Source organism: Nuphar pumila, chromosome 10 (genome assembly GCF_984573655.1).
Source record: "Nuphar pumila chromosome 10, dmNupPumi1.hap1.1, whole genome shotgun sequence".
NCBI classification, from domain to species: domain Eukaryota; kingdom Viridiplantae; phylum Streptophyta; class Magnoliopsida; order Nymphaeales; family Nymphaeaceae; genus Nuphar; species Nuphar pumila.
Window position 1 is genome coordinate 38507493 of NC_143258.1, and position 14160 is coordinate 38521652.

The 14160-nt window shown below is 37.3% G+C and overlaps 1 protein-coding gene across 1 annotated transcript; it reads right to left on the reverse strand.

Moving 5' to 3' along the window:
• Positions 1 to 840: 840 nt before the first annotated feature.
• On the reverse strand, positions 841 to 1383 carry LOC149826691 (uncharacterized). Its single transcript, XM_090018364.1, has 2 exons — positions 1327 to 1383; positions 841 to 1218 (listed from the first exon to the last, which is right to left on the reverse strand). The coding sequence occupies exons 1-2, from the start codon at positions 1381 to 1383 to the stop codon at positions 841 to 843; spliced, it is 435 nt and encodes a 144-aa protein (XP_089874490.1).
• Positions 1384 to 14160: the final 12777 nt, after the last annotated feature.

Consider the following 14160-nt stretch of genomic DNA (forward strand, 5'->3'; position numbering starts at 1 on the left):
GGCTTAAAAATTCTCTAAAAATGTTAGATTATGCAAAGCATTCATATAAGCTCAAACACATTCCTTAAAGGCCTAATTTTTATGAGTTGTTATCAAAAGTGCAAGTACAAAGGCATAAACATTTTGGGTATGCTAACTACACCCTCTCCCATGCTTGAATGACACTATCGTCAGTGGCACTCTCCCATGCTTGCATGAAATGGAGTGAATGCATATAAGAACAAAAATAAATGGGAGAGAAGTAGTAGAAGACCCCTGATCCATGCTGTAGAACCTTACCTGATATGGCATGTGAATGGCTCTACATAGGTTTCACCTGTCTATCTGTTATGCAATTCATAAAAATATACAAAAATACAATGCATACATGCTCTATCATTCACCCTCATAAAAAAATAGAAAAATAAAAAAACTACTAAAGCTACTAATAATACATCATAAATATGGGTTGTCTTTCATAAAGTGCTAGGTTTTATATCCTCAGCCAGATGGATCTCTAGAGACCCTTCATCATCCATGAGATCAATGGACGTAAAGCCATGCTCAATCAGAGACTCTGAAGAAAAGAGTGTCATCTGTGACACTACGTACTATGTTTCCTTCAACTCTACCCCTAAGTATCCGATGATGACTCTCTAAACTAGAAGGAAGAACGAGATTAGTCTCTACATGGAGGCTATTCTCAAAAGATAGAGAGTCATAAACTGAACAACACACATCCAACTACGGATCAGATTGTTTTCCTGTGATGTCTGTCACGTGGAAGCATTTGTCATTTCCTGTCACTCTCGTGGCAACATCAAAGATATGTAATCATACATGCTTGTTGCTGAAAGAAACCTACATCTCTCCAGTATAACAATCGATACGAGCATGTGTTATGGCCAAGAATGGTCTGCCCATAATAATGAGGATCTGGTGAGCGACATTAGTGCCCTCCATGTCCAGAACAAGAAAATCGACAGGAAAGTAGAAGTTCTCGATCTTAACTAATGCATCTTCCAAGATTCCTCGCAGACGCTTGGTAGACCTGTCAGTCAACTGCAAGACAGTAGTCGTGGGCTTCAAATCCCCAATCCCAAAAGTGTCATATAGGGAACCTGGAAAAATGTTCACGTTGGCCCCAAGATCGAGCAATGCACACTCGATGATCTTGTTTCCTATGGCATAAGAGATGATCGATGCCTCAAGATCCTTGAGCTTGGGTGAAGCTTGGTGCTGAAACACGAAGCTCACTTACTCAATCAAGAAGATCGTCTTGGGCAAAGACCTCAATTTTCTCTTCTGCATGCAATATTTTTTTTGGAACTTAGCATAAACAAACACTTGGATGGCATCAAGTAAGAGGATGTTTATGTGAACCTGCTTGAACATGTCCAGCATCTCCTACATGCATGCCCCATGCTTGACAAAATCGTGTGATTTGGCCAAGGCCTGAGAAAAAGGGGCTCCGGGGATACACAAAGAAAGCACAAGACATGGCCCCACCCGTTCTTCTTAGGCCTGGTGGAGGAGATCGACTAGTCAATAGGTCTGTCATTGGGCTCTCCAGTCTTATCCTGAGTAGGGTAGAATTCCTTCCCACTCCGAAGGGTGATAACAGAATTGGCTTGCTCTTGGTGAGACTCTGTGAGGTGCAGGCCATGGTGCATGAGTTCTTTACCCCTCGAGTTGATGGCAGACTGACTTGAGAGACTTTTCTCGCTTTGCTTGCTGAAGGCCCCAACCAACTATCCCATATGATTCTCTAGCTTTACTATCAACTGTGTGTGAGAACTGAGGTTGGCCTTAATATCAAAAAAGGCCTCAAGCAACTTCTCCTGAAAAGATGAGCTTGATATGGGTGCCTGAGGAGAAGGCAAGCTAAGATGGGGAAGGGACTATGGAAATATGGAATGCAGATAACTATGTGGGAGGTTACCCTGTCTGTGTTATATCTGGAGAGGCATACGGGGTGGCTCTTAGGAATTTCTCCATGCAAAGTTGGGATGATTTTGCCATCCAGGGTTATAGGTGGGTGCGTAAGAAACATGCACCGGTCTGACAAAACCTTGGGCAACATTCACTTGCTCCTAAACGAATTTAAGATATAGTGGTGATGTCGGACACTAAAAAATAAAGTGTGCAGAGCTAGCGCATAGTTCACACACTTTTTCTACTGAATTTAATTAAGTAGGGTTGGCCAGTAATTGATCAACTTTCATGGTCAACTGGTCCACTTTGATTTGCAGATCATGCTCAGACCCAACTTCATAAATCCCTCCCTTCTTATGACCACTAGGAATAGGTGTAGTCCTATCAAGTCGTGAGGACATGGCATGATGCATAACATTTTTGCTCAACGTTTCAAATAGGTCCCATGTCTCATCCTCACTTTTGAGCATGAACGTGCCTCCACATGAAGAATCAACCATTTTCCTATCCTTCTAGGTCAGGCCATCATAAAAGTACTGCACTAGTTGCCAATGAGGCACCTGGTGGTGGGGACACTTCTGGAGAAGATCTTTCATCTTCTCCCAAGTCTCGTGGAATTGTTCTCCCTTAATTTGAAAAAAACTGGTGATGACTTTCTGATATTGGTTTGTTTTACCAATCGAAAAGTATTTCTTGAGAAACTCCCTTTGCATGTGTTCCCAAGTAGTAATCTGAATTGTATCTAAGACCTTCGAGTAGTGCTTAGTTTTGTCCTTGAGGGAGAATGGGAACAACGTTAACCTCAACGCATCATCCCCAATTTTTTTGATCCGCATAGTGGAGTAGATCTCGAGGAACTCATCAAGATAATGGTAGGGGTCTTCGTTGCTCAGATCATAAAAAGATGATAGCATTTGTATAATACTGACCTTTATCTCGAATTGGTTTGCTCCTACAACGAGTCTAGCGATGCAGGAGGTGGGAATATATTCATTGGGAATGAAATACTCTCTCAGGGGATGGGTCAACTGCTAATCTTGGGCCATGGGGCCGGATCGACAGTCTCTCCTAATAAGGAACTCTGGGTCCTCGACTATCTCTGCAAGCTCAGGGTCAAGCGAGTGTCGCCCTTGCATACACCTAAGGGTAGACCGGTGCAACAACCGTCTTAAGACACTGGTTTTCTAAGTATCTAATGTGCAGTGCGGCTAAACCACAAAGCAAGTAAAATAAAAATAATACTAAAAAATAGTAAACAAGCACCATGCAATTGCACTCAACAAATATCCTGCAGAAAATAAACTAAGAGCACAATACCAATCATGCGCAATCACCTCTAAGGGTACCCTAATAGGTGGGTTGTGCAAGAAAGATAAGTTGATATCTAGAGTGTACAAACACGTAGTTCTAACATAAATACTGAAAAGAAACTAAACCTAAATAATCAACAAAAATTTAAACTAAACAATCCTAAACAGCAAACAAAAGGAAAACTAACAACCTATAAAATGTGAACAAATAGTGGCAATAAAGTAAATACTCGTATTACTCACTGTTCCCTAACAATGGTGCCAAAAATTGGTGTGAGTTTTGAAAAATGATTTTTTTAAAAAGATATTTTAAGTAAAAACAAGTGTGAAGGCCAGACACTAAAATATATAAAAATTGGCTCACACGAGTGGTGGAGTTTGGGTCGAACTTAGGGAACGAAAAATAGTTTGTATTCAATCACACAATTTAACTACTCCTTATTGTCAAAAATAAAAATTAATTAATTAAGGAGAGAGTTCAACCCTCTGCGGAGGACTTAAACAAATAAAATAAGGACCATATTACAAACCCAAATTAACTGAATAAAATAAAGTAAACCATAATCTAAAAGAAAGAAAGAAAAGGTCTTCAGTGCTTCAAGTCCTTTGTCCCTTCTTATCATCTATTGCTTCTTTATTTACTTTTGTATGCGTTTGATTAAAAGCTTTTGGGGGGGATTTCTGAGGGCTTGAAGGGCCTTTTGAGAAGACCTTTTCAGGACCTCAGAGGGCTCTTTGAGGGTATGAAAATGGACTTTACCGCACATTTGATTGCTTCTCTGCAAGAAACAAAAACAAAACACAGCAGCAACAAACAAAACTACACAAAAATATAAACTTAAGAATCAACAAAAACAAGATTTAAACTAACTAACTACAGTACTAAAAGACGAAATAGTGAAACAAACTACTAACAAACTATTACCAATATAGAAAACAAACCAATCTGGATTTAAACAAGCAAGAAACTAACTATGATTTAACTACTGACAACGTAGACTCAAAGCAAATTAATCACACTGTTTTGAATTAATTAAACTAAGCAATATGAATTAAGATGGCTAAATCACCTATGAAACAAAACACTAAAACAAATAGCTAATGCTGGACCGTCGCTTATAAAATAAATATTAAAAGCAATCACGGTATTCAAATAACTAAATGTATAATGCTAATGAAATAAATAAAAGCAACTAATGGCTAATGAAGTTAACGTCTACTACGATGAAATAAATAAAACAACTAACTGAAACAAAACATTAACTAAAACAAATAACTAATAATGCTGAAATCAACGTCTAATGAAAACAAATACTAACAATCACGTCTAAGGAAAGCAATCAAGGTTAATTAATACCAGCTAAAACACGGTTGCAAAAAATATTATAATAATTGAACTAATCGATGAAAAACATTAACAGAACAATTAACCTTTATGTAATAAACTAACAAACCAACCTATATGAAATCAATTAGTCAACTAACCTAAAAATCAATTAATTACTAAACTTCAGCAAACGTTAATTACTAAACTACACTACTTACTATGAATAAAAAAATTAATCAGCTACATGCACTTAACTAAATCACATATCGTGTGTCTTACCCACAACATTTTCACGTTGTTTCTCTTGATAGCGTCACACACTAAACCTATTCAATCTTTCGATTAATCAACGAACTACCGGTCTAACGATCAAATGCATGTAGATCTAAAAATTATTGATTTTTATTATTTTTGTTTATTATTTTTTTCAGACATAAGAAATTATCTAAGATGCAATATGATGAAAATAAAACAAGATTAAATCATGCCATATGCAAGGAAAATAAAAACTAACTATGATGCATGCAATATTATAATTCTAAACTATGGAGAAGAGGGAGAAGAAGCAAACTGGACGATCCGCTTCCGACAGATGGGTTGAGAAGAAGAAGATGGTCTTTCTTGCTGCAATCAAACAAACTCCGCTCTCTCTCTGACAGAGAGGATGCGAGGAACCGACGACAATGAGGTTTAGAAGAAGGATTGAAAAGCATAAGAAGCAAGAAGAACAAGGTAGGCAACCGATCGATCGAAAAAGAGAAAGAAAGGAAGAAAAGGAGGCAAAGAGGAGAGAGAGAGAGGCGGATGCAGGCTACAGGGCTCAAAAATAATTTTCTCGAACCTCAACACTTCTATTTATATTAAAAATTAGGTCAAAATACTATTTTTTATGGAAGTCTGAAAAATTTTCAGAAATTTCAAAACAAGTCTTCCTTAAAAACGTGTTTTTCAAAAGAGGTTTTTCCTAAACTAATTAAACTTAGTAATTACTCTCCTAATCTAATTAAACTATAAATTAAAAACTCTTAAATTAAATAAAATACTGAAAAACACAGGGCAAGCTTTGAATTTGGTGTTTTTTTATTATTTTCAATTTAAATGCATTTTCTCGAAACTAACAATAAAAATGGGTTTTTAATGTAATTTTATCATAGTTCATGCATAAATAGATATGAATAAAATGCATAAATATATGCATGATCACTCCTTATCATAAATAGGCTCACCCTCGAACTCCTGACTTGGTTCTTTGTAAACTTCATCGACAAAAAGAGCTTTGAACCTGCATTCGGATGCCTTGTGGCCCATTCCACCACAAGTATAACACTTGATGGTGTTGCTCAATCCTACTGGTTGTGACTGAGAGGTGGGTCTGGTGGAGGGCCTACTCTGACTAGGTCCATATGTAGATCGATGAGAAGAGGCTGGCTTGTTAGTCTGAGATGGGTGTGCTCTATTAGAAGCCTTGGTTGTGGGGGTTGTTCTACTAGTGGCCCTATGCTGGAGGGATTTCGCCCAATGTTTAACAAGCTAGTATGCCTCAGATACAGTTCAACAATCAACAAAATTTAGCATATCTTGAATTTGAAAGTTGAGACCTCCTGTACTTTGAGACTAACTATTTCTCATCCTCCATGAGGTTGTTGTAGGCTAGAAGTTCATGGAACTCGTCAGTGTATTGGTCTACACGTTGTATACCTTGCTTGAGATTTTGATATCTTAGGGACAACTCTCGATAATAGTTGTCAGGCAAAATTTGAGTATGGAGCTTGTGCTCCATGTGCGCCCACTCTGTAATAGGTGCCTTACCCTAATTTTGTCAGGTTTGCCTTATCTGGTACCACCAAGTTGTGGCCCTACCCTTGAGATGAATGGCAATGAGGCCAACTCACTTATGGCCCGAGTCTTCCTTAAAGTCCATGATCTCATTCACTTGATTTAGTCAATCGATGAATTCCTCAAGGTTACAGGTTCTTGAAAACTTGAGAATCTCAAACTTAATTCATGTTGTCCAGTTATTTGGTCAAACAAGGCTATGGAGTTATAGACACCAAAATTTTACAATGCCTGGTTGTTAACATGCTCTTCAAGATAAGTGTGCAGGTACAAGAATCGGCCCCCCTCTCACTAGACGACATAACAGGACCGTCTATCCATTACTGGATGGCAGAACAAGGAGTGTCGTCCGCTAAGGGATGACACAGTGAGTCCATTGTTCATTGTACCGAACATGCATGTATAAGCCCGAGCTTATCCCTATCAGATTACAACTGCCTGGTATATCTCCCAGGGCAGAAGGACTCTTCTTTGGATGACTTTTCGTACGAGAAATACTTTTCTGGATGAGTGTGTTGAACTTTATAAATAAGGACTCACCATTATACCCTAGATCATATGGAAATCTCATACCTACGTGTTGGCCCTGCAAGAACACACCTACTTCAATCATGTTGGTACATTATCTAGAAGTCATTGAATAATACACATACTTGAAGGTGCTAACGAACAAAAGAATGAGCTTGAATGATAAAACAAACCCCTGAGTTCAAAAAATGTATTTGTCCTAGATCCCTAATCTATTTATTTCAATCTTATTTAATCTTTAGATTTGGTACTTATACACATTTATATCTTTTGATTTGTATATTGGAATCCACAACGGTGCAATTCGAGCTACAAAGATTGAGAAAACCTACCTCGTCTTTACCTTCTCGCCAAGTGAAGGACGGTCAGAGCTTATAACGGTATCCCTATGATTTTAAAAGATGATTTCAATGGATCCAAGTAAGTCTTATCCTCCCAACGTTCACATTTATTCATCAATGGGAGTTTACGCGAAGAGATGGGTGAACTAGATGAGAAACAACCATCGTCCTCATCATTGGACCTATGATTGAGCTCGACTTTAAATGTGGTTACCTTCTGTGTTATTACCTCTACTTGATGGCATATTTCCTGGTTTTGTCGTGCAACTCTCAAGTTATGTCATCTTCTTCCCACTTTATATGACCTCCTCATCCTCGTCTTCCCCTAGGCATATAAAATCATCGAACCATGCTGAATTGAGAAACTCAACAAGTTGAGCATTGATACCAACCTGACGTAGACTACAAGGCGGGGCTCCAAGGGACTCCCTTGCAGCGACTCGGGACACTAAGGTTTGTGAGAGTGCGAGTGTGGGCTGACTTTCTAGAGTAGTGTTCTTGCAACCCCACACAAAAATCAAATAACTTGATGAGTGTGCAATCTGGTGAAACTAGGTTGCGATAGTGTAAGTGAGTTCTTGGGGACGTTTCATTGAACACGTGGTGAACATCCCACATACAACATGCAAAAGGGCATGGTTTATTTGGGTTCACATGAGTTAAATCATGACTTTGTTCACGATTTACTAATAAGAAATCAAATCCCTGCAACAATAACAATTTTTAAATGAAATAATAAAATCCTATAAATGCCATTTAGTAGGGCACAAAGTCGTTCCAATAGTCCACAATGTCAAATCAAAGGGTATGTCAAACTGGTTCGACGATGGATTAGTCTGACATTAAACACAATCACTGATTTCTCAAAAAATAAAATACATGTCCTAAAAAATAGATTCTAACATTTATGTTCCGCAAAATATTCAATCTAAATTCATTAAAAAAACAATCCTAAATAACATATTCAACAATACAATCCTATTTCAAAGTTTAATCAGTTTCATAACCACAAATATCATTCAACAAAAGGAAGAATGAGAACAAATATGCTTAGCTCTGGCAACACAGTGCTGGCCAACACAAGGTTCAGTCTCTTCCTCGATTTCTCAGCACTCAAACAAACCTAACAAGGTCAACATCAGATCGAATGGTCTCACGCAACATATGTACAATATGGCCATAGTAAAAACACACTAGAGAGAGCTTCACACGCTCTAATGGGGATTTCTTCTTACAAAAATGATGGTTGTTCTACTTCTTTGTGTTAGGACTTCAAATAGAGAGAACCTCCCCAAAGTTTTCTCAAGGGAGACTCTAGGGTTGCCTCCTATGGACCCAATCAAAGGGGTCTAATCCCAACAGCTAGTTGGGAACCCAATAGTCTTCGAGGGTTCTCAACAACATTATTTAAACTCCAGAAGATCCAAACACAATAGAAAATTCAAATAAAAATAAATAAATTCATACCCAAAACCCCATACACTCTCTAATATCCTTAAAGAGATCCTAATAGGCTATTGGACTTAAATTAGATCTGATGATTTAATTAGTCAAAAATAAAAAAAAATTATTTCAAATAAAAATAAAAAATAATTCCTAAATCCTACTGAAAAATATTTTCGAATAAAATTAATTTTCAACAAAAATCCGAAAGACTAAAAGTACCAAAATTTAAAGATATTTTCATCTTATGTTTGTGATGGATCGGGCTTGCACGTTCGGGTCCGACGATACATCTTTCATGAATGTGTTTTTAACACATTCTCTGCAATCTCCATTAGATGTATTGCATCATAATGTTAGAGCCAATTTTTTGCTCTTTTCAAAACTAGTGTGTCTACTTTCTTTATTATCAATTGAGTTTCATATATTCGACAATAAAGAGACATCTATAGACACTCCAATTTTAACCAAGTGTTGTTAGCAAGATGTGTCATTAAGGGTTCTTTTGGTTAAACAAGTGCATGCCATTTGAAGATAAACTGCCCATTTCCTTATCGCTATTTCACAAAACCATGAGATAAGATCATATGAATCTAGCTTAATCCTAGAATCCCTAAATTCTATCTAGTCTACCTAATCCCTAGATTTTTGGCTAGAAAACCCCTTGGCCAATTAGAGGGTCCCTTTCAAACTTCGGCTAATTAGATCTTGTCATCTCATCCTTGGATGAATCTAGATTTAGGAATTTTATTTATTTTATAAGTGTTATTTTTTCTAACTTTCGTATAATGTTTGTGTTCCTTGCCTTCTTCTAAACCTTGGTAGTATCACACACCATCAAGATCACCTTTTTTAGGACCTACGTATGACGTTTATGAGAACCTAAAGGTTGAAGAACGTGTTGAAGATTTTGAGCTCTTGGTACGACTAATCTCTGCTCAACAAAGGAGGAAAGAGATACAACTTGAAGAGCAAACTCCACAATTTCTCACTAATCTCAAGTTTGGATCCGACCTTAGATCCAAAATTAAAATTATCTTTTTGGAAAGACCCTCCTTTTGTTTTTAAAAATTTGGGGATCCACACCTATCTCTTCCCTAGATCCTAAGCTAGAAAACCCTTGACCATTCAAAAAAAAACTTTCTAGACTTTAACCAATCAGTTCCCACCATCTCACCTTTGATTGAATTAGAAGCCCCAGATTCAGGATATATATGAATCATAAAGGAATATGCTAAAAAATCTATAAATAAAAGCTTTGTCTTCTCATTCTAGCATCTGACATATGAGATGTAGAAGCACCCTTACCCTTTAGAAATCCCTACTTGATAACCCTAGCACCCTAACATAGCTAAGCTCATTTAGCCTAGCTTGAGACCCCGACCTCCTATCTCACCCACTTTCTGAAACCCACACTTAGCCGAAGTGTTGCTCGAGTTTCAGTATGCTCGTCATTGTCGTAAGAAAGGGCTATCTAAGCCCAAGGTAAGATTTAACTTTCTTTTATGTTTATTACATTTATTTAAAAGTGTGGATTTTTCTCTAACTTTCATATATCGTTGGTGTCTGTTTCAGTCCAAAATCCAGAGAAAACATCCAATTTGTGCTCCAAAATCCAAAAGTCATCTATCCAGTCAAGAGAGGTTTCCCAAGTCAAAGTGAGACCTAAGGAGGTGATGTTAAAACTGATGTAGCTCTTCTTCTAGAAAAAAAGTCAATAGACACAAGTCTACACCATATTGAAGGAAAAGGATGGCTAGTGGGGCCCATAGGTGCTCCAATTTGAAAGGAGGAGAAAGTGAAGCTTGTGGGGTCTATTAGGGGGCAACTTGGAAGGTAAAGAAGAAAGAAAATAAGGTAGAGCATTTCCTCATCTTTCCCCTCTTTCCCTAATTTTCAAAAAGGGTAGGGTGGGACGTCTCACCCTCTTTCCCATTTCCCACACTTTTTTAAAAGTGTGCAAGGGTTTAGCCTAGGTAGGTTTCTTATTTCTTATTAATATTTTTAATGAGTTTTAGATCTAATTAAGATCCAGTTAGGGAGGGATCCCCAATCAATCCAACTAACCCCCTTCCTAGTCTAGTATTGATTGTCGTTTAGGTCTCAATTTTGAGACTTAGAGGGTGTATGGAATAAATGAGTTAGATTTACTTTTTAGATTAGAGTTTGACCCAAACCCATGCCAAGTACTACAAATAGAGGTCTGGGATCCACTTGTTTTAGTTTATGGCATTTTAATGAATTCTCAACTTATGAGTTGAGTTTCCTCCCCTTCTCTTCTTTTTCTCTCTATTTGACATTCCTACCTCTCTTCTCTTCTGTCTCCTAGGCTTTGCTCTATTCTAGGCCTCAAGACCTAGCCTAAGTTGGTTCAGTGATCGCCGCAGCTAGGTCCATCCCTGGTGCTTCCCTAATGTCACCTAGTCCTCTTTGGAAGTTTTTATAGTGAAGATCCCTAGCCATGGTTCTGTTGGTCCCTCTCTTCCTCTTCATACCCTGTTTCATGTGAAGACCAGGGCTCCATTGGCTTGTCGATTATCCCCTCCAAAGAGTCCAAGCTCTTCTGGCACCCGACGACTACAACCCTGTTCTCCAGCAATCCAGTTGGTGTTCCCTCATCACGGATCAAGCATCAGCACTTCAGAATGTGGGATGCCTCTCCCCAACCTGGTGCAGAGTTATAAGTACTCTCCAACCTTTGATCCCAGTCTTAGTTAAGCCTTTAGCTTTATTTCAGAACCTGAAGATTGAAACTGCATCTTGTTGATAACCTATCCTACCCATTTAGACAGTTCTGATGATTCCGATTTGCCAACGACCTATTCAGCAGACTAACCATTGTCCAGACCATCCCTCACGTCCTAGACACTGTTACATAACCCTGAGAAGCTCTGTTGAACTCCAATGACAGCCCTTAGAACCGATCTCTCAAAAACAACCTTATTGGTTAGGAAACCCCATACGGTTTTGATTGTTTTGCTTCACCAGCCCTCTTAAAAGCCAACTCTGATATCCTAGACCTCTAAAACATGTACCAGAGCTCTACACACATCCCATGGTAGACTACAAACACATAGACCAAGTCTCTCAATTCTTGGCCCTATAGACATACTCAAACCTCTCACTGAAACCAATCTGAACTTACCTAACTTGTTGATTTGTCCTAAACCTATAAGGTATCATCTCCTCCAACCCTGAGAATCCCTCGGCCTCCTACCTATCATACACACAAGGGTGTAGACAACAAGGCTCATAGCTCATATGCATAGGCCTTGATCCAACGGGTCTGATCCGCTCAAATATGCAAGACTCTGATTGAAGTGTCGGTCATTGCACTCTGGTCTTACCCATCAGGCCCAATTCTGATTTCATCTCTCATGTGTTCATCACGAATCCAATTTTTTCAGAGGGTGCAATAGTGTTTCATATTTTTTTTGAGCCTTGTGGTGGCTAACACCATCAAACTCGTTTTTTTTTTCTCGATCACTCATAAGCCAAAGCCCACATTGAAAATTCTAAGACCCACGTGCGGTGATCTCTGCTCGTCGAAAGAGGAAAGGTACACAACTTGAATAACGGACCCCACAACTCTCTTCCATCTCAAATTCAATTCTGTTTTTTCAAATCAAAAAACTTTTTTTCAGACAAACCTTATTTTTTGTTTTCAAATTTTGAGGATCCACACTTCTTGATGGCATCCTTTATTTATTTTTGTTTCAACTTTTCACTCTGTTGCTACAAGAAAGCTCTCATCCTGTAACACAATTCTTTACTAGAGATTTCAGAGAATAGGTATGCAGAACATGCTGGACCATATCTCGCACCCTGGTCAAATCTACATTATCATTATCCACAAGGAAGTCACTATCTAGTTCCTCTAATTCACACTTACCCTATTCTATTACATAGCTAGATGCGCAAAGTTGAGTCTTTTTTACAGAAATTTGGTTCCCCAACTAGAACATAGTAGACCTGCCTCATGACGCATGAAGCATTTATTTTTACCTATTACCCCTTCATGTGTAAAATCAATCTAGTCCACATTTGGATTTAATGTGAATCAAGCTACAAATGTGAAACACAAATGCAAAGAGCAACCATGATCTTTCAACCAGATTTCGTCCTTGCTTCCACACTCAAAATTGAACATGGATGGGGGTTGGGGTGGAAGGTGCTGCCGGGATTTAGGAACAGAAAGCAATAAAATATAACTATTTTTTAAAGAAATAAAATTCATCCAAAGTTAGAAAAGATAAGTAAAAAAGAGATGATGGGCAATGAGTAGGAAGCCAAAGCAGTCAAGAACAGACATGTTTACCTCACAAGCACACATAGAAACGAGGATACACGCATATATATATATATATATATATATATATATATATATATATATATATATATATATATATATATATATATATATATATATATATATATATATATATATATATATATAGATAGATAGATAGATAGATAGATAGATAGATGGATAGATAGAGAGAGAGAGATGGGTAGGTGCCTAATGTTTTTTGTGCCTACCACTGGTGGATAGGGATAGGGTTTTCATGTTGTTTTTCAAAAATTTAATCCTACATGATCGATTTGATAGGAAATAATACTTTGATCATGTTTTTTGAGAAAAAGATGATTTTTTAAGCACTGATTTTTTTTAAATATATATATATATATATATATATATGATACGGTGCTCCCATAGTACAAACTCCCACCTAATAGAAGCTTCATTTTTTATAAATTTTTTTAGTGTTTTTTGTTGATAAGACATTATAGATATGATCTACAACTATTATTTAGTGAAAATCAAATTTTGGAACATGTGATTATAGCATACATGTAGGTTTTTTAAGATCTTTAAAATCAACACCTCAAAATGTACCAAAATTTTATGACCTAAGAAATCCTATAGTTATGTCCAAAAAACATGATCCAAAACATGATTTCTCTCAAGTAATCTGCGTTGAATACATCTATGATGTTTGATTGAGAAGATGCAACATCGAACTATGATTTCTAGTAGGTAGGAGTAGGTGCTCACCCAAGCATTACTCTCTCTCTTTCTCTTTATATATATATATATATATGGTGGTAGCTGCTAACCACTGTTTTAGCTAACTACTATGCCAATTGGGCTTTGGAAGGATTTTTTTCATGTATTACTTAAATCTAACTATATTGATGTGTTTATTATGATCGATTTACTAAAAAACAACACTTGCATTGTTTTCGATGAAAAACAAATTTTTTTAAGCCTTGAATATTTAAAAAAATCTTATACCATCAATTTTTTAAACCTTATAAAAACCTATCTGCATATTGAAATTGGATGATCCAAGAGTCAATTCCTATAAAATCAATCATGTAGAATACATTTGTACAGTCAGATATAAAGAAAACATGAAAAAATCCTTCAAACGCTCGGTTAACATTGAAGGAAGGAGAA

What these genes read in the sequence shown, in the direction of transcription:
- LOC149826691 (XM_090018364.1), bottom strand. Translation starts at nt 1,383, where the DNA reads ATGCTGGACATGTTCAAGCAGGTTCACATAAACATCCTCTTACTTGAT. An exon ending in TCTTACTTGATGCCATCCAA is followed by an intron (nt 1,219 to 1,326) that starts GTGTTTGTTTAT and finishes TTCGTGTTTCAG; the next exon opens with CACCAAGCTTCACCCAAGCT.